Source organism: Gobius niger (genome assembly GCF_951799975.1).
Source record: "Gobius niger genome assembly, chromosome: 6".
Lineage (NCBI taxonomy): Eukaryota > Metazoa > Chordata > Actinopteri > Gobiiformes > Gobiidae > Gobius > Gobius niger.
In genome coordinates, this window is record NC_136857.1 from 5,833,839 (window position 1) to 5,854,301 (window position 20,463).

General features: G+C 42.2%; 1 protein-coding gene across 2 annotated transcripts in view; it reads left to right on the top strand.

The window, feature by feature from the left end:
* dlgap4a (discs, large homolog-associated protein 4a) overlaps positions 1 to 20,463 on the top strand; it is a 133,218-nt gene that overhangs the window by 94,444 nt on the left and 18,311 nt on the right. Inside the window, exon 2 of one of the 2 annotated variants that reach the window (XM_079557696.1) lies at positions 19,008 to 20,274. In XM_079557696.1, coding sequence (XP_079413822.1) covers positions 19,057 to 20,274 — 1,218 coding nt within the window. In that variant the 5' untranslated portion in view covers positions 19,008 to 19,056. The remainder of the gene's footprint in view (positions 1 to 19,007; positions 20,275 to 20,463) is intronic. The other variant, XM_079557697.1, reaches the window with a different exon arrangement.

Genomic DNA, 20,463 nt, shown 5'->3' on the forward strand with positions numbered 1-20,463 from the left:
AGTTTCCATATAAAGAGAAATAGACAATTTTTAGGAAGTACTAGTAAATTAGATTCAAAGTGCTCAGTACTGATCCAAAATGTGTGTGTTTTTTTAAGAGGTTTTTGAGATATTTCACTGCACTCATAACTTTGTTGCAACACTGACAAGTATTAAAACAATGTACTCTCAAGGTTTGCATCATATTTCACTGCAGACATGGCCTCATTGTTGTCCTGTTCGACCGTGCAAAAGATCATTTACAATGCCTAGCTCAAGGTCTGGAGGTTCAAATGCAGTAGATAAACATACATGTACAAGGACAAAATAGTACACATTAAAGCAGTACTAAGTAACTCATGCCCCTTGATGCCATAAGTGCCACTGCAGGTGTCATAGCATGTTGCTATGACCCCTACGCTGACAGAAAAGACAAAAACTTTTCTGTAAATGCTGTTTAAGTGGCGCTAGCCCGCAGTTAGCTTTGCACGTTAGACTGTTAGCTTCTTCTTTGTGATTCCATGAGTGTGTATTGGTGCCTCTGACCCATAGGCAGCAAAGTTGCAATTGTGGTTTTCTAGCCAGAGACACCAGGGAGAGATGAAAGACCCCCCCAATCAACTCATTAACACTTGTATTACTCTCAGAGGGACTACGAAAGGGATTTATTAAGGTAAACAAGTTACTTCGTACTGCTTTAATATGTTAGTATAAAGTAGCAGCAGTTGCAGTAGTAGTACTTATACACTCGATTACATGAGCTGCATGCTTGAAGTGTTTAGCGTCTCCCTGAGCTGTCTCTGGGCTAAAAAAAACATAAACCAAGCAACAACTGGCTTAGTCCCTGTTTTTATTTCTTTTTGCCAAGATGGAACAATCAAAAAGCTGATTTATTTTTTTGCAGAAATAAAGTGGGAAATGAAAGCAAGGCCAAGAAGAAAAAGTATTTATGAGGCTTTATTCCAAAAAGCAGAAAGAAACAAGATCTCATTGTTCCATTTTCAAGTTTTTTTTGTTTTGTTTTCATATCATGCTGTAATTGAATTGAATGATTGCTGACAGCATTGATGTCAATTCAGCCAGACTGTACTCAAACAATTGGCTTTAGTGTCAATACGTCACATTCGAAATCAAAACTCATTGTGAAAACATCGATGGGTGACAATACACTGGCCTACGCACTGCCCCGATCGAAATCCAATCTGTTTCAATAATACAGGCTGTAAATTGCCTGGGCACAATATATGCACCTCAATAAGACACCAAATTGAATCACTTTTCCTTCTTTCTCTATTTTTCATCTCAAGCAGATCCAATTAACCGGTGATGTCCCACAGCTTTTGTTCCTATGTGCACTTGCAGGCCGACAACGATGCGGCAGAAGCACCGAAAGGTTTGCGTTCACGTTTTGGGCGATGAGCGCAGAAAAGTGTGTTTTCATCCCTAAAAACAGGGCGAGTAAACGGAGTTGCATTCTTTTCGGACCTCGGTGGCACGTGCCTCTCTCACAGTCAGCCCTAATCCCACTGCAGTTGGATGATCTAATCCCTTCACACTACACAGAGCAGCGCAGCGCGTTCATTTGAGCCGAGGGGCCAATTTAGAGGCGACAGGGGCGACCCGACTCGGCTAGCTACCCCCTCCACCCCCTCATCGCCCTTGGATGCAAATTGGGCTGAAACAGATCATTTAACGTAACACATTAGGCGGCACTCAGAATTTGATGATGTTAAAGGATCTATATCATGCTATTTTAGCCATTCCAAAGTTAATTATAGGCATTTATATGATATATTGTACCTCTACCACTATGGAGCGCTCATTTTTGTGATAAATATAAGTGTTTTCTGGAGGTATTTTTCAAACCCGGAAGACACAACGCTACGATTCAGTTAACTCCGCCCCCTCTCTCCGCACATACAACTTTACCGTGATATAAATAAACAGCAATAAGTGAAATTGCTTCACGATGCAGTTATACGGAGTTGTCATCTGCAACACAGCTTCATAAATGGCTAACACACACGCTAATATGCTAACACAGAAGCTAACCCGCGTTTGGACTGACTCACCGCTCTGGTCCATCGCTGTTTACATTATGGGACTCGCGTTGGTTATAAAAGTGAATCCACTTTGATTCAGGCGAAGGTTCACCAAACATCCATCAGAGACAGTCACAGAAAAACACCATTTTGGTGAAAGTCGCTGAATCCCGGAGAAAAAAACAACTTCAAGTGGCCTCTTCTTGAAAAAGGTTGAATAAACTCCCGTCCTCGTAGCCAAACGCGCTTCTTTTTCTCCGTTCGTGACATTATCGTTAGGTAAGAATAAAGAACAGGTGTGTCCAGTTATAACGAGCTCCATCTTCAGCTGCAGCGCAAACATGACTGATCTGTTCAGACGCTCAGGGGTGTTTGTTTTGGCCTCAGCTGACATGGAAGCACCTTGGACACATCCTTTTTTTTTCTTTTTCTTTTTTTTCTCTCTTTGTTTCTCTCTTACGACAGAAATAATGAAAAAGCTGTTTTACAAATTAAAATCAGGCTGTAAGACATTGCATTACAGACATCGAGCACTTCCGTTCCGCTGTTACGACACAACTGAACACTCAGTCGTTCACCAGGAGAGGGCGGAGCCTCAGAGAGCAGGATTCAGGAGGATTACTGAGAGCTGCGTGAATGAAGCCACAAACCACTCTGGGGGTGTTTTTGATAAGGAAATAGCATAACAACATGGCTAAAAGCTCTAAAACGTCGATTTTGCATGATATAGGACCTTTAAAGGACCCGTGTCAGACTTTTCTTGTTATTTTTGTAATATGACTTAACCTCTTAACCCCCACCTGAACGGAGCACATTTGTCCCCAGTTTGGCTTTACCCAAATCTAAACGCTTAAAAAAGCGCATCATAAAAGTGCCGAAAACGAGGATGAAAACGCAACAAAAAAAGTGATGAAAACGCAGCCAAAAAGCAATTTAAGAGCGACAAGAAAGTGACAAAAATGTTTCAAAAATGTTTCAAAAATGCGACAAAAATGCAGCAACAATGTGACAAAGTGACAAAGTCATGATCACTTTTGTAGGTCTTAGCTTTCAAATGAGGCAGTACACTGTTGTTTTCCAGTCGAGAAGCTTTTAGATTTGGGTAAAGCTGGACTGGGAGAAAATGCGCTCGTTTAAGGCGGGGGTTAAGAGGTTAAAGTAATGGAATTATCCCTGTTGCTTATGATATTATAAAATATTGTTATACAAAACACCAGCAGAGGGCGCACAACGCAAAAAGAAAGAGAGACGGGATCAGAACCAGTTTGGTGAAGGTGAAAACATGTGACAGAGGCTATATTGTTGTACCTCAATGCTTTAATATTTTGTTGGACAACCGTTATCCGCATTAATTCATATAGACCCTCTAACTGCTGACATCATCAGTGACATCATCTGGAAGCAGGAAGTGATCAAGGGAAATAAAATTAAACTAAAACTAGCGATTGTAAGTGTGAAACTACTACTTAAACATGTGGTCTTGTTGTGGCTTAAGGTACAAGACCAAGAGGAATGACATTTGAGACGATAAAATAAGGTTTATTTGATATTTCCAAAAACAGTCTGTTAAAACATTACAACATTGTTTATCGTTACCATGCCTTAACCGAGTGCATTTTCTACAGTGTCACGCCTCATTTGAAAGCTAAGACCTACAAAACTAATCTAATCTTTTTTTCGCTTTTTTGACACGTTTTGGTCACATTGTTGTGGGTTGTGACAGTAACATCACACAAAAACGCAAAAAATGGCCAAACAGGACAAAAATGCAACATAAAAGTAATGAAAATGTGACAAAAATGTGGCAAAATTGTGATTAAAAATGTGACAAAAACATGACAAAAATGACGAAAAATCGGGACGAAAAAAGGAAGAAACTTAGATGAGTTTTGTAGGTCTTTTAAATAAGGCAATACTATCAGAATATTCAAGATGGTTATTGAATATCATAGTTTCCCCTCATGCCCCGCAGCCTTAACACAGACTTTTTGATGGCCCCCGCCTGCTCCGGCTCCTGGGTAACAGCACCAGTCCAATACCTCTGCCTGTGAGTTGCAATGAAACATGTGGTCACGGTTGTTTTATGGAAATTAAACGTCGCAGTGCTCCTTTTATGTGGGTAATAACACATGAGGTCCTGTGACTCCAAATCATATCAGTCACTTTTATGTTGCTAATACTATTCATTTTTATAGTGGCTATTTTATCTGTGTACAAACCCTGCCATGGGGTCACACTGCCTCTGGGAGCATGAATGCATCTATACTTAACCAGCAATGTCATAATGATGTGAATATCGACGGGGAAGTAGATTTGCTGTGACGAGCCTGGGATAGGATAGAGCTGGTTCCGTTTAAAATCAGGATTTCACAGATAACTGAGTGTCTGGGGAGGAAGATGTCTCTGCTTATGCCTCTGCAGCCTTCTCTTTCTTAGCATCAAGTTCTAGCAACCGTGTCATTTACACTTATGTGTGAATGATGAACTGGACGCAAAATTATAGCCTACAGAATGCCGATTTATTTATTTGCACAAAGTTAAATAGCTATCAAGCACGGTTGATGGTCCGGAGTCAATAAGAATTTGATCTCTGGCATGTGTTGCAATCACAAGGCATGACTTTTTCATATGTTATCAACCACATATCTATATTTTTGCATTTAAAACATAAAGTAGACATGGTTGCCTGTAGATCATGTATTGGCAATTGGTTCTACACGGATATGATTCACAATAAGACTATAACAGCTCAAACTACAACAAAATAGCAGCAGATTTATCACCTTTACTGTGATACACTGTTTTTTTTCCAGTCGATAAGCTTTTAGATGTGGGTAAAGCTAGACTGGGAGAAAATGTGCTCGTTTAAGGCGGGGGTTAAGAGGTTAAAGTAATGTAGGTATCAAGAAATTATCCCTGTTGCTTATGTGGTGTTAGTTACTCGTTTTAGCCAATGCATCCAAGTTTGTTGTCTGTTTTAGTGTTGAGTGCAGCTCTCAGATCTGATATAAAGTGTTGTCAGGCTTGTGGTCAGGATTAACCCTAGGACACTATCGCTCAAATTCATAACACCATCACTAATGCCGGGTGATTTTTACCCGAGATAATACACCTGATAAAAAGTACTTGTCATCAAAATCACATTTGAGTCGTGTTCTTTTATATTAAACTGTGCCATGTCTAATAAAATTAAAGATAAGCGTCACGAGAGGACCATATGCCCCTCCTGGAACCGCCACCTTAACGTGGTGGAGGGGTTTGAGCACCTGAATTATCCTAGCGGCTCTGTTGTCAGGAGCTGTGCGTCCCTGGTAGGGTCTCCCATGGCAAACAGGTCCTAGGTGACGGGTCAGACAAAGAGCGGTTCAGAAGCCCCTTATGAGAGACCAACAGGCCCGGTTAGAATCGTGAGGCCGTCCTTCTGTGGACCCACCACCTGCAGGAGGAGCCATAGGGGCTGGTGCAATGTAATGTGGGCTTCAACAGGTGCCCCCATGACCCGGCAACGGACAAGTGGAAGAAAATGGATGGATGGATGGATGGATGGATGGATGAGAGGACCATATGAAAATGCTCCAAAATTACAGGAAAACTTGGAATTTGGGAACAAATAATTCCAAAAAAATATAATAATGAAGATGGAAACTTGGTTTTTGGACCACCCATTCTTGGGATATGAAAGACTTCTCTGGTGAAGGCTCAGTATCCTTGGCAAACAAACAGCCGCCGGAGAGAGAGACAAAATATGTTATATTTTGAATGGGTATAAGTGACCAGCTGACTAAAATAACTATGTGTTACTCACTTGCTTTGAGGCCAGAGACACCGAACTCTGCGACAGGAGCAAAGCTGTTGAAGGCAAAATAAATGTGGCAGCCCTGAATGCCAACCTTGAAAGAGGGCAAGATTGCCTGATTAAATACACTAACCCTACCCTACCTTCTATCACTATGTGCCTGTAGGAAAAAGTGTGTTTGGGTTAGGAAAACACCCAGGCCATTAAAGGTGTCAAAGACAATGCTGAAGCCCAGAGACCCAGGACACTCAGATAAACGCAGCATAATGAAAATCACATAAGTGTATTTGATCGAGTGAAAACCACCCGGCAATAGTGTTCTAGGGTTAAAAAGCTAAACGGGTCGCATGTGACCCCTGAGCCTCCTATAATGTGGTTTAATGTAGCATATAATACAACAAAAACATGGTATAAATAAGTCTATAGGTACACTCAACAACCTCAAGTGGCTCGCGAGAGTAAAATGCAAAGTAGTTACTAGCCGAATAGAAATCTATATGTTTGGCAAGTTGTTAGTGTTGGTAAAAGAAACATACTGTATCATTAATGTCAGTGCTCTTATTTCCAAGTATGTGAGACTCAGTGATCGGGAAAAAGAACAGACACAGCTCCAAACCCAGCAGACAGATATAATCCAGGCCGCACAGAATTAGACTCTAATCATCTGAAAAAGCCCGATGCCAGCAGATTATTCTAAACTTTAAACATACCATTGTGGTGGTGGCATTGTTTTGTCCTCTGTGGCTGTCCTCTCCCCTGCCCCCTCCGCCCATTACAGCTCCGACAGCGCTTTAAAGCCGCGCCGGTGGAGGATTCACCCTGGCGGCGCCTATAAAACAAAATGCATGCAATGATTCCCCACGGGCCACGGCAGAGCTACGTATTCAGCGGCGCCTCCCGACAGTGCTCTGTGTGGCCATGCGTGTTTAGCATGCACGAGACGGCAGCACATGACTAAAGAGGTTAACGCGTGCGGCTTATTGGGGGCCTTTATGTCTTGTTTCGCCCGAGACCAACACAATGTCAAAGCCGCTCAGTCTGAGAGGAGTTCACAGCGCTCACCCCCAGAGCGTGTTTTACGCTGCCGTGTGATGAAGACTGAGCCGTGCAGCACAAAATCAATTTTGGTTAATGTTTTACACGCACACAATTCTGTTCTGCTAAAATCACAAACTCATCATTGACCTAAAACTGACCTCATTCCACCTACATTTAATTAGGCATTGCTTTGTAGGATTTTGAAGTGGTATTAAATTTAGTCAGTGTTTTGCACGCGCACATCTGCCTATTTATGTTTGTAAAAATCACATCCAAAAGTGAAAATAAAGAATTCACAGTCACACTGTCTCCTCATGGACAACGGTTAAACTAAGTCTGTTTAACAGGCTTTTCTTAGCAGCAAAAAATGACTCACATTGATCTACAGGCCTGCTGCTAAACGAGCATCGAGGTGGGAGATGAAATGTTCTTAAAGGAATAGGCCACCTATTCTTTGAAGAACATTAAAGGAATAGGTAAGAACATACTGAGATATGTTCTTACCTTAGCTTAGACGAGTTCATTTGTACCTGTCTGGTCTTCACGCGTGTCCTCAGCCACGTAAACACAGCGCAGACGGCGTTAACATTTAGCCTCTCCCTCTCTCCTCTATAGCTCCAAACGAGTTGAAGATAGAAGCTTCCAAGCTCTTCCACGTTTTCCCTCTTTAAAAATGGTTACGTGAAGTGTTACATGATCGAAGTATAATTACACAAAATTAAACAATGTGGATTTTCTAAGCGGATAAAAAGGGGAACTATATTGTAAGGCGTAGTAATACCCGGAGTACTTCGACATCCGCACAGTAAAGTGAGGATATTAATGCGCGGATGTCGAATTACTCCTGGTATTACTACACCTTACAATATAGTTGCCCTTTTTATCCGCTTAGAAAATCCACATTGTTGGCCTATCCCTTTAAAGCTGTGGTAATCAAATGATGTTCTCGTACTAGAATAAACTTCTTTTGGCACCGTAGCTCCACATTGTTAACAGGACATTTGTGAAACGAAAACAGACCGTTGTGTGCCTAAACATAGCGCATTTTCCTCCAGCGCGAATCAGGAAGCCAGAGGCTAAATTAGCACCGTGTTAGCATTGGCGCCCTGTTCACATCTCAACACAGTCTCGCTCTGAACACAGGCTGAGACGGAGCTTCTAATCAACCCAAGTGAACAATCGGGATGTGCGGGAGCGTCTGTGTGTCTGTACGAACTACGACTTTCATAAAATCCTGTATGTTCTAAATTACCAATGTGCCACAGAAGATCATTGGTTTGGTTGTAGTTCTCTGGTGCTGAACAAGATAAGACCATCCTCCTTTATATAACACAACATGACCTATTTGCGCCAATAAAAAACAGCTCCTCGCGGTAATTGGGGATGGCATGTGTATTCTTTTAATCTAAGCTAAATGCATTGCCTATTTAAACATGCAAAAGGAATTTCCCAGCAGAGCAGTCCATGTACTAAATGGTTTCTGTAATTAAACTGTTCAGAGTATTGCACTGGGACGGCACAGCGCTGATGAGGATCCTAACGCCTTCACTGTGATTATTTCAACCAGGAGAGAGTTAAAAAACACACACAGACAAATGAGTGACGAGCAAGAATGAATGGACAGACAGATACTGGGAGAGAGCAAGAGATGGAGAGGTTGAGGAGGTTGAAAGTTTCACTGCTGCAGCTACAGTGAGGAATGGGCCGTGTAGCCGAAATGGGGGGCACACTTATATAAAGGTGAAAGTGCAGTCTTTCTGGTTGAATTCATGCTCCATTTATCTCTGCAGTTTTGTAGTGGGAAGAGCCACCAGTGTTCCCCACCCACCTCCATGCTTAAAACAACACCTCAAATCCCAACAATTCCCTGAGAAGCCGGGGCATGTTTGGGACAAGCAGGTGTTCCAGACAGCTTGCACCTCCAGAAGAGCCATCAGCCGCTGTTATGTAAAACCTCCATCTGCCTCATCTGCCCAAACCGTTAATCACCATCTTCAACTTTCAAAACACCGCCTTAAACAAAGACAAAGGCCCATTATAACGCTCGGCTTGGGTTTTAACTGTAAATACTTTTGGATGCCTTTGAAAAGTTCTCATTTCATGATTAAGGCGAGACACTGCAGGTGAAAAGGGAAACTTTTTTAAATTCAGAGAGATCAACTTTGGCTGAAGATCACTGGCTAAACTTTCCCATATTTTCAGCAACGAAATCTGAGTAATGGATCGAGCCAGGTTTAAATTTATGGTTTTATTTTATTACTATGTTAGTTACAAAGGCATTTTCAGAGGGGATTTTGGGATATCTTGTTTAGTTTCAGGATAAGCTGTTTATAAGTCTGTATAAGTTTGTAAAAAACAATGAAATTTGCCTTGTTTTTTGAAATGCAAAGCTCAATAAACCGGGCTAGGGATGAGATACTAAACAATTCCTCTAAAAAAAAACTTCAAAATATTGTTCAGTCCACGGCTGGAAAATGTTCAGTCCGTAGATGCTATTATGGATATACAGTCGCACCAATGTGGGAGAAAATGGCCCTTGGCCTTACCATTTCCCCTATATCTATAGAGAAACATTGAATAGGTAAACATGCTATTGTGAAGATTTGGTATTTTTTGTTCCTGGTGAAAGTTTTTAAGTTAAAAGACCAACCATAGCCCAAAACATGAAAATAAAAAAAACACTTTTGCCTGTAGTGTCTCCCCTTAAAGCAGTATTAAGTAACTTGTTAACCTTAATACATTCTTTTCGTAGTCCCTCCAGGGGTAATGGAAGTGTTAATGGTGTGATTGGGGGGTCTTTCATCTCCCCTTGGTGTCTCTGGCCAGAAAACCACAATTGGAATCATGGAATCATGAAGAAGAAGCTAGCAGGCTAATGGGCAAAGCTAACTGCGGGCTAGCACCACTTAAACAGTATTTACAGCCAAGTTTGAGTGAAAAAAAATATCTCCATTGTGTTACTGGATGCACAATATCCCTCTCTGCCTTTGTCTTTTCTGTCAGCGTAGTATTTACTCTCACAGAGAATGAATGAGTAAAAAAACGCAACATGCTACGACACCTGCAGTGGCGCTTATGGCCTCTAGGGACATGAGTTACTTAGTACTGCTTTAATCTGAGCATATGCCATTTTCATATTTTTTGATAATGAATTCTGTAAAGTGAACGCTGCATGACCATAAAATGAAGTGTCCACTATTTAAAAAAAAGTCACACTGATCTCATTCTTTGGGCACATGGTGTCGCTGAACCGACCTGACCAACTGCAGCAGCCCCAGATCAGAACAGTTACTTAAATCCAGGTGCAACACAGTGCTAAGGTAGGCTTGAGCTTTGTGGTGAAGGCAATTAAAGCGTTGAAAATATCACACCAAGTCAAGCAAAAGTACGTGGACTTAGTTTAGTAGCTGAGAGTTTAAATCAAGCATTTCTAGAAGACAAAAATGGAGTTTAGGATTAGGCACGCTCCATGTGTTTTTGAAGTGCTAACAACGTCGAAACATGGGCACAAGCTCAGAAAGTTATTTAATAAGAGCTTTAACAAGTTTCTTTCCCCCCCCCCCCCCCCCTCTCACTGAAAACATCTGACACTTAATTGGTTGCCAGAACAAGCGCGTTGTGTAACTGCGTGTGTCTGTGTGAGGGTCATTGCTGCTGGTCAGAAACGTGGCCTTTTCAAAACCACCAGAACAAATGTGAGAAATGAGGCGGCTCTGTGTGTTTGGCCTTGTGCGCCCTGATCATGTGACTCGCCATCTCACTCTGGTCATGTGACTTTTCGTCCCTGGGCATGTGACTGATGGCTGTTAGGCACTCTAATGGAAGTGGCCACAAGGTCTAAGTTGTTGTTCGTGCGTTTTAAGAGCAGAGTTGTAAGTGTCCAATAGTGTAGTGTAAGTCATTTTTAACATCATGGGAAAAAAACGTGTTATACTTTCATAGCACAGATAGTTAAGCAGTAATGGAGTATAAAAGTAGAGGAAGGACCAGACACAATATTACCCCCCAAAAAACCCTTCCAAATATCTGTGAAAACAGTTGATAAAATTGGGAGGCTGGAGTGCAGGGATCCGTTTCAGCAAAAAAATCAAACAAACTGAGGCACTCTAAAAGTAGAGATATTAAAAAGCCTTTATTTAAACATGGCTAGATAAGATAAAATTGCCAACGCGTTTTGGCTCTAGGCCTTCTTCAGGGCAAGCTCGAGATGGCTGCCTCTGTACAGCTATAAGCCTACAGCATTGGTCACATGTCCCAAGTGGGTTGGTCCAAGGTGGGTGTGTTCCCAATACACTATTCTTTACAAAACCATAAAGAGAAATGCAAATAATTGTTAAATCCATACATTTTACAAAAATACAGACAAATCTAATTGAAAACAAATTGTGTTCATGTCTTCGAGAACAACAATACCCCTCATAATCATGATCCAGGAATTACTGATCTTTTATCCAATATCCTTTTACATAGCAACTCACTAAGCCTACAACAACAAATATGAGGAGACGGCCACAAACGTATGTCAAAATAGATAAAGACTTATCCGAATGCTGAAATTCAATTCAGTTAAAATTTTCCCTAAAGCCTAAACTTCCCTAAACCTGGCCCGACCCCACCCACTAATGTCCCTTTTCCAGCCCATTGCCAGGTCTACCCGTGCAGTCGAGTGTTTCCACCGGCCAGATTAGGGTCAACAGTGTCAATCAGTTCAGGTTTTAGGACCGAACTCAGCCCTGGGCCAAAGCTGAACTGATACTAACATGACGTGGCCAGATGTGAGAGGGCAGGCATGTCCTTTAAGATTTAATATTTCACATCATACCTTTAGCTGGACTTAGCACAACATCTGCATATAGCTTACCTTTTCGCTCTTTCTTTCTCTTTCTGGTGTTGTGTATTCCAGTGTTGCATGTCCGTGGGAGCACCGCCTACAACAACTCAAGTCCGTTTGTAGTGGAAATAGTGGACGAGCAAAACAGGGCGAAGCCGTGTACTGCGGCCAAACAGTGCTGGGTTGAAGCGTGCTACATCGAAACACGGTATAAGTGGGTCAACCCAGTGAAAAAAGTCAGAAAAATTTGCATTGGCATTTTAATTTTTCCATGAATGTAATGCCTTACCATCCACTTTATTCCCATGCAGTGTAGGTGTATTTCTGTTACTCTTGCTGCTACCTTGCTCTTGACTTGAGTGCCTTTGAGTGCAACACTAGCACCATGCAGTGACATAACTTTGTCCCTGACGTTGTGAAGAGCTATTATAAAAGCCTTGCCAGACAGTGAGAATGACAGATTATCATTGTTGCCAAGTGTTAATTCTGTTCGATGGAGGAGAGCAGGGAGAGGCCATCCCGTGGTTCTGCTGGCGTCTTTATTTGTGGACACAGCCGACCCTTGTGCTAATTTACTGCACATATATTTGATCTGGGGAGCTGAGAGGAGCTCTGACACAAAGGGTGATTATTGAAGGAAACTGCGAAAGCAAATAGCTAGGAGCTGTATATCCACCTCCAGTGCAGGGACTGGTGTTTGGATCAATGACTCTCTCTCTCTCTTCTCTACCTCTCTTGCTGCATTCCAGGCAACTGGAAACTGGGATTAAGCTCATGAGTAAACAACACATCCGGCTAATGCTACATCAGTGCTAAGGCTGAGATCAATGAGTAAGGAAAACACTTCCTTTTGGTCTTTACGGCAAAATGGTGACATTGCAGCAATGCCACCCCCTAGTGGCTAAGGGCAACTCCAGAAACAATTCTATAATATTGAATAAATGGCTGCTGGTTGCACTACTTTATGACCGCGAGGCAAGGGGCCTACATTGCTGCAGTACCTCCATAAACCAACCAGTTTTCCATCAGAAAGCATTGCACCTTACACATGTTTTAAGCAACTGTAAAGCCTGGTTTCTAATTTTTTGGAACTATATAGATATTGCTCCTGTGATAACACTGGATTAGTTACAATTAAAGAAACCAGGCTGGTTTTCTTAAGGTACATTTTAGAAATCTCATACACTAATGAGGGTCAGACTTTGATTTACAGGCTGTTAGCATTAATGGCGCTAATGGTGCTACGATCGAACTACACGCCCCACAAGGGCCGAGCCTACTGTGAATATCGCGCCCTGGTCCCCTTTTTAGGAACCTGCTCCACCAGAGCAGGGTAGGAGGAGTCTGTAAATCTGCCATGGATTCCCTTTCAAACATGGTCATTTGGGTAAACGGGGAGGAGTGAGGAGAGGGAGTCTATTATTTATTATTTATTATGTCTATGTATTGAATCCAATGAACACATGCCAAAAACAACTGCCTCCAAGGAATATTACTGTTTCTAAAGATGGAGTATCCTCCTGTGAAAACAATGAGGGGAGTATCTTATTTTTAACAATTCTGTTTTTTGTTCTGCTGATTTTTAAAGTTTGATAAAGCTATGGAGGCTCGTTGCCGCTGTGCCTGCTCCACGATGGCAGAACTTCTAGCCTTTTTGCCCGTTTTAGCAATGGATCCTCTCTCAACTTTCAATAATGTAAATGGGGGGAAAGTGAGCAGTGAAGTAGCGGCCTTTTAATATGTCTATGGCTGTCACTGATGTAGAAGTTAAAGTTTTAACACTATTGTTGTCTTCAGCTCGTGTCTCTGAGTTCACATGTCAATTACCAGTTCTAGTGGTGTTCAAAGACATTTCTCTCAGTTGGAGGTCAGAAATGAACCAGTTGCCTGGAACACATCATCTCTCGTTGCTCTCACTTTCTCACCCCCAAGCCCCCCTTTGTCTGTCTCTTCTCACACTCTTTCTCTACTCACCTTTTTCATTTACCCCCTTTCTTTTTTTCTTAATTCCTTCTCTAATTCTCTCTCCCTCCCTTCATCTCTCTCCTCTCTCACACCCATCACCGCGGGCTGCAGACATTTATTACAGGTCTGCCAGCGGCTCCGGGGAGACACACTCCGGAGCCCGGCTTGTTAAAGGGTCTGAGGGAACACAGGGCTGCGTGACATCACCTCCCAATGGAGCAATGAAGGGCTGTTCTCACAAAGTAGCGGCTATTTGTCACAACGGCCTCACTGTAGGATAAGTACAGGTAATGGATATGTAGGGGACATGAAGATAGCTCAAAATTGGCCCGTGTTCAAGCTTTGGGCAAAATGCAATAAAAAGAGTGTTTGATATAACCTGTTCAGAAGGTCAAATTGAATGAAAAGAGGGGACACATAGAATCTTTTTGCTCAGGGGTCAAAACCAGCAAAAGTCTTGCCTCTAATAATAGAAAATAAAAAAAACTAATAATGAATTATTCTGGGTTGTCACACAAGCTTTTCATACAGAATTTATACTATGTAAGTTATCCAAGTGTGGTCTTTTGCAGATTTTACACACGAGTTAGTACATTCATGTGTGTTTTGGGAGTGGAGTAGTTTAATGATGTGGTACTACTACTTTGAAACTGATTTAATGGTTTGCTTTGACTTGTGTGGGTCTTTAGGGATGACATGATTTTCCTGTTTAACCGCAACGTTGGACATCGAGCATTACACAAGTGCTGTATTAACATTCAGCAAACAGCTTTACTCACATGACATCTCCTAAAGGCACTGGCCATGACCTCTTGGTGCTGTTTTGCGTCGAAAAAATGCAAATGAGTCAGTCCCCGCATGTTTCGGTGATTACCATTCACCTTCACACGTCGACCTACTGCTCAGAAGGAAGTTCAACCTTCAAACGGCCCGTGTGCATACATTCATTAGTAGGGTTGGAACAAAGTATTGTTTTGAAGTATCTCTTTGATGTGATACGCTTATGGTATCGGAAGCCATGTATCGCGATATATTTGATGCTCAATTTTTTGACCTAAAGTTGTTTTGGTGCTTTCAAAATGTTTTACACAATGTCAACTTTTGGAAACTAAAAGAGTAAAATGTTGCACATTAGAATATTTTATTGTGACATGTATTGCATCAAGACATGCACTGCTTCATGACCGTGGCGCTAGGAGCCACTATTGCTGTAGTACCTCCATATAAGGGCGGCAGAACAAGCTAGTTTTCCATTAGAAAGCATTGCACTTTACATGCGTTTTAAACAACTGTAAAGCCTGGTTTCTAATTTTTTTACTGCTAGATATTCTTCTTGTGATAATGCTGGGTTTGGTACAATTAAAGGGACCTGGTTTTTGTAAGGTACATTTTTAGAAATCTTGTATATTAATGAGGGCCGGATTTGATTGACAGGCCGTTGGCAGATTAGAGCTAATGGCGCAGGCACAGTTACAACCGAACGACAGTGAAGATCTTTTTAGGAACATGCTCGATCAGAGCTGGGTAGGAGGAACGTAGTTATTAACGTTAACAGGGAGGAGTGAGCAGACTGAGTCTACTATTTATTATTATCAATGAGTGTGATGCCTCATGTGAAAGCTAAGACCTACAAAAGTGATACTAACTGTTTTGCTTTATGTTGTCACCACGTATTTGTCACATCTGTGAAGCATTTTTGTTTTTCGTTCATTTTTTCTTCATTTAGTTGTTTTTCATTGGGTATTTTTGCTCTCTTTTTGTCTTTTTTGTTATTTTTGTAGCTTTTTCAGTGCTTTATTCATTGCTTTTTGTCGCTATTTTGGTGCTTTATTTTCAAGAAAGTTTTAGATTTGGGTAAAGTCAAACTGGAGAAACTGCTCTGTTCAGGCTTATAAGAGGTTAATTAGGCAGTTTTATGTATGTGATGGACATTATTTGAGAATGGTTGATGCTTCTGAAATCACCAATTAGGTTGGGGGCTCGGCTTTGATGATGATGATGGTTTGCACTGTCCGGAGCTGGGATCAAACCACCAACCTTTCCTTCTATGGATGAATGCTCTGCCCCTGAGCCACTGACGCTCCAAATGAAGTGGTGCTGTTAAATCCGTCACAGAAAAAGAACCTTATTTCCCCCCATCTTAGCCTTGTGACGCTGAACACTTGACAGTTGGTTGTGGAGGCAGTGCTAGCATGTTCCTGGGTACTTAGCGTGTGTTAGCTGTGAGCGTGTAGGTGTGCAGTTTGTCAGCGCAGGTGCTTGCTGAACTACAGGGAATTTTACAACAGGAGGCGGTGGCATTGTAAAAGTGCTGCTCTATTTGTCAGTGCACACACGCACACACACACACACACACACACACACACACACACACAATGCTCCTGCCAGGCTTCGAACAGTGACTCAGACAGAGTAGTGTAGAGACAGAAGGCCGGCAGAGGGTCAGGGAAAAAGAAAAGACAAAGCAACATGGGAAAAATCGCGTGCGCTTAAAGACTGTCTTGAGTGAAAATACGTGAAATACACTTTATCACAGCATAAGAAAAATGAACTCCTGCTCCAACAAGCTTCCTATACTACTACATGAAACTATTCAAACTATTTTACATTTACGTATAATTTACTCAGATTATGTTCACTACATTTTCTGATTAAAAAAATCACTTAGACCCACTATGTTAAAGTATGGAGCAAAATAGTTCAGACTAAAGCAAGGGCACCCAAACTATTTTGCCTGGAGTTGTCATAATCCAGCGTTGGAAGCGAAACTGTTTTGAATCTCGAAAAAAACAAATGCAAGTAGACCTATTATTAAATATCCTTTAATTATTGTGCTGTGGAGAGCAGCAATCCGATTTGTCCCTGGAAACTATCAGTACTTTCAATCAGTGCACAAATGAATCCAAGTCAATACTACAAATCTAGAAACCAGCAACCCGTGGGCCGTATCAAGCCCTTTGGCCGGCCGAATTTCACCCCGCGGGCCACCACTTTGGGCTAAAACAAAATTAGGAAATTTCACATCACATACTCACATACTTCAGCTGGACAGGATCAAAATCAGAATTCATTTATTGATCTCAAGGGGAAATTGTTTTCACTATACAGATATGACAATTTCCTGAACAAGGAAGAAGAGAAAATGTAAAAGAATAGAAAACAACCAACTTTGCGATTTATAATAAGCAATAATGCAAACACCAATAACTTATTTAACCAAACCAAACCCCATAGGGAAGAACTGTGGCCCCATTGGCACAACAGAATTCAAGAGAAAGTGATATATTTCCCCCCCAAATACTCACTCTTGTAAAAGGTACATATTTCACTTAAACTTTCACATCTGCTTCATAGTAAACAGGCTCTGATAGTCGGCTTTTTGAAGTACCGGTGAGTCACAGTGATACAGAAAGCAGCTGTGTCAATGATGGCTTTTTATGACACCAATACAGCAAAAACATGCTGCTGGAAGAAATTATTAATCCAAAGCGGGAAACATGTTTATGTTGCCAGCATTGTGCTTGGATAGTGTTTCCTGTTGCTCATTTAGTTATTGTGGCATCTTTTGTGAATGGTTTTGTGTGTGCAGAGTGACAGATAACGTGCTAAATGAAGACAAACTGCGGTATCATCTTCATAAGACGCATTCAGAAGAGCAAGGATGTATTAGATATTTTTTTTTATGTCTGGCACTTTGTGAGAACATTACCTTGTTTCTGAAGCACCCCCCGTGCAAATCCAAGCAATAATCTCAAATCTCAAAATCTCCTCTTTACACTGTCAATAACATGATGAGAAAAAAAATATCATTCTTTCATCTTGCTGTTTTTATAATTTCATCTCACAAACGGTTGTGAAATATGATGTATTGCTTCCCACAAAGTAGAATGGAATTATCTTTCTCACAGAGGAAACCAGGAATTATTCTGTGCTATTTTAAACCAGGAAACATTTTTAATATAAATAATTGCACTTATTTTTAGGTGCACAAATACCTGTTGGCTGTAACCTTGCTGTGACCTTTGTTGTGACTGTCTGATTATGTAATAGCATCACTCTGTCCTGCACATAATGCCTGAGAGCCCTTGAATGAAGCCTGGCGTGTTACTGCTGAGTCTCATTAGGGGCTACAGCTGCTCCCCCTGGTGGTCTTTAGCCTGGAACTGAACATCTGCACATAACTGCAGGACTGAAATCACAATCTCTGTCAAATTGTTTGGACAATTGTTTAAAATCTCATGGAGCATGGAATAAAAGCAGTTTGGGAGAACACTGTTTTATTTGTTGCAGCTATTTAAGACTTTGGTTATTTCTCAAAAGTCTTTATTTTGATGCCAGAATTTATATATAAAAAAGAAAATCGGAAAATATCAGCTCTTCTCATGACCCATGCATCTGCTGCAGTGTAGTTACCTTAAAACAGAGAGCAACTAACAAAACGAGACACCAAAGTAGTCGGTAATAAAAACATAGTGGGGTATTTATATAATTAAACTGTTACCATTTTTAACAATATATTTGAAAATTAATACAATTGTCCATATCTCTAATATATTGATAATAACTAGTACAGCAATCTACATTCTCAGTAATCCAGGTGGTTAATTCAATCTTCTTACATAAATAAACTATACTTACATTTCAAATTAATATTTAGTTCCAGTTGTTTTGTTGTTGTTTTATTGATGTTTGAATAACTAAAACAATAACAAATGACAAAACAAAAACAAAACATAATTCTAGAGATTGCAATGAAATACGTTGTCAATAGAATAATAATATATTTCAGTGGCTGAGTGGCTAGCGCTCTTGCCTAACAGCAGGAAGGATCCCAGACCAGGAAGAGAATTGACTTTAAAATTTGGATGGTAATTTATTTTACACACAAAAAAGAAAGTAAAGTAATAAAAACTGTCTTGAGCAGCAGTAGTAGATAGAAGCACCGCCCAGTAACTCAAAAGTTGGTGACTTGACTTTCACTGAAGTTTTGTGTCCTTCATTGGGCAAGACACTGTACCAACCTTTTAAGCGATTGTGGATGAGTGATCCCTTGATTCTTTTATTGCATTCATTATGTCTTCTTGTTTACAGATTAGTTTTGAGGTTCTTTAAGAAAGACACTAGGTATAACAAAAATGCTTTGTTCAAATACTTTACGCGTTTCGACAGACAGGGAATTTCTATTTCCGTCTTCATCAGAGGTGTCTCCCGACTTGCATGATGCGTCACTGATCCCTTGACTGTTGGTGACTGTTAGATATAGAAACGTGTGACCACTTACCATTTCCTTTCCATTGTGAAGATGTAGTACCTCATAGATTACTAAACAGTAAATGGTGTTGTTTTGTCGTTGCAGGATGAGGCTGTAGACACCGGCGTTGACCTGATGCTCTGACGGCTCCATCATGAAGGGCTTAGGAGCAAACCGCAGCCGCCACCTGTCCGACTCCTGCGAGCCGCCCGGCTGCACTCAAAAGGCACTCTGCCCGCTGAGTCCTGACACCCATGGGACCTTCCTCCTCAGCCCCACCCTCAATCACTATGGCACCTTGGACCCCCACTTGCACCAGTGCACCCCTACCAGTCCTACCGCCCTCACCTCAGACTGCATGTTACCATTCGGCCCCATATCCAACAGCAGCACCTTCCCAAGACTACATTTCACCACACAGGGCGACCAGTCAGAATGCTCCCAGGCGTGCATGGGTGGGGCAGGGACCGTGGGACCAGGTGGCAGGGCGTTGACCCAATCCTTGTCGCTGGGTATGGGTCTCGGTTTGGGGCTATCCGGCGCGCCTATGATCACCAGCGGATCGGCAACCATCTCTTCCGCAGCGGCCGCTAAAATGAACAGGCTACCAGCGAATCTTTTGGACCAGCTCGAAAGGCACCTGCCGCTGCACCGCGACGGCTTCAGTACCTTGCAATTCCACCGGGGGCGCATGTCCAAGCAGCGCAGCGAGAGCCCGGGGCGAATCCGTCACCTGATGCATTCGGTTCAAAAACTTTTCGCCAAATCGCAATCCTTGGAGAACTCTGCGCTAAAGGGGAACATGAACGGTCGGTCGATTGGCGGCGGGGCTGGGTCGGGCGACGAAGGCGGGAGACAGAGTCGCAGGAGCAAGAGCAAAGACAGGGCTGGTAAGACTGAGGGGCAAAGGCAGAGACTTCGGTCGGCTGCGTTGGGAGGGCTTTGGGGTTCGGACGACGCGCTGGACTCGGACACAACCAAATCCGGGACGATCGGCATGGGCTACCGCAATCCGTTGACCATGATGACCCTGGGGAGGGCGGTGTCGGACAGCCAGGCGAGGCAAATCCCACAGGGCTACAACACCATCTCCGCGCACACGCTCAAGACCTCCAAAAGCAGCGGCGATCTCAAGTTCCTGGCGTGTCCGGCGGCGGTACAGGTAGGCGGGGGGTGCAACGACGACGAGGGGGGACGATTCCGCGGGAGCAAAGACGACTTGTTGGTGAAAAGGGGGTCATGGTCCACGCTGACGTTGACCCAGGCCAGACAGGTGCTACAGAAGGGCTCCGCGACAGTCAACAGAACGCTGCTCAAGTCCAAGTCCTGCCACCAAGACCTGACGAACCAGTTCCTTCAGGTAGGAGGGACCGTGAGTATCCATTTCATCCTCATCTTCGCATGCTTGTCACTGGTTTGTTTTTTTTGTTTTATGGCCCGGAGCAAATGGAGGTTAACCCTTTTGTCAACGTGAGAACAGTGTTGTGTTACAAACTGACAACGTATACTGTTACCTCTTTTTTGGAAGAAGATCTTATTTCATATTTCTTCATCCTGTGAA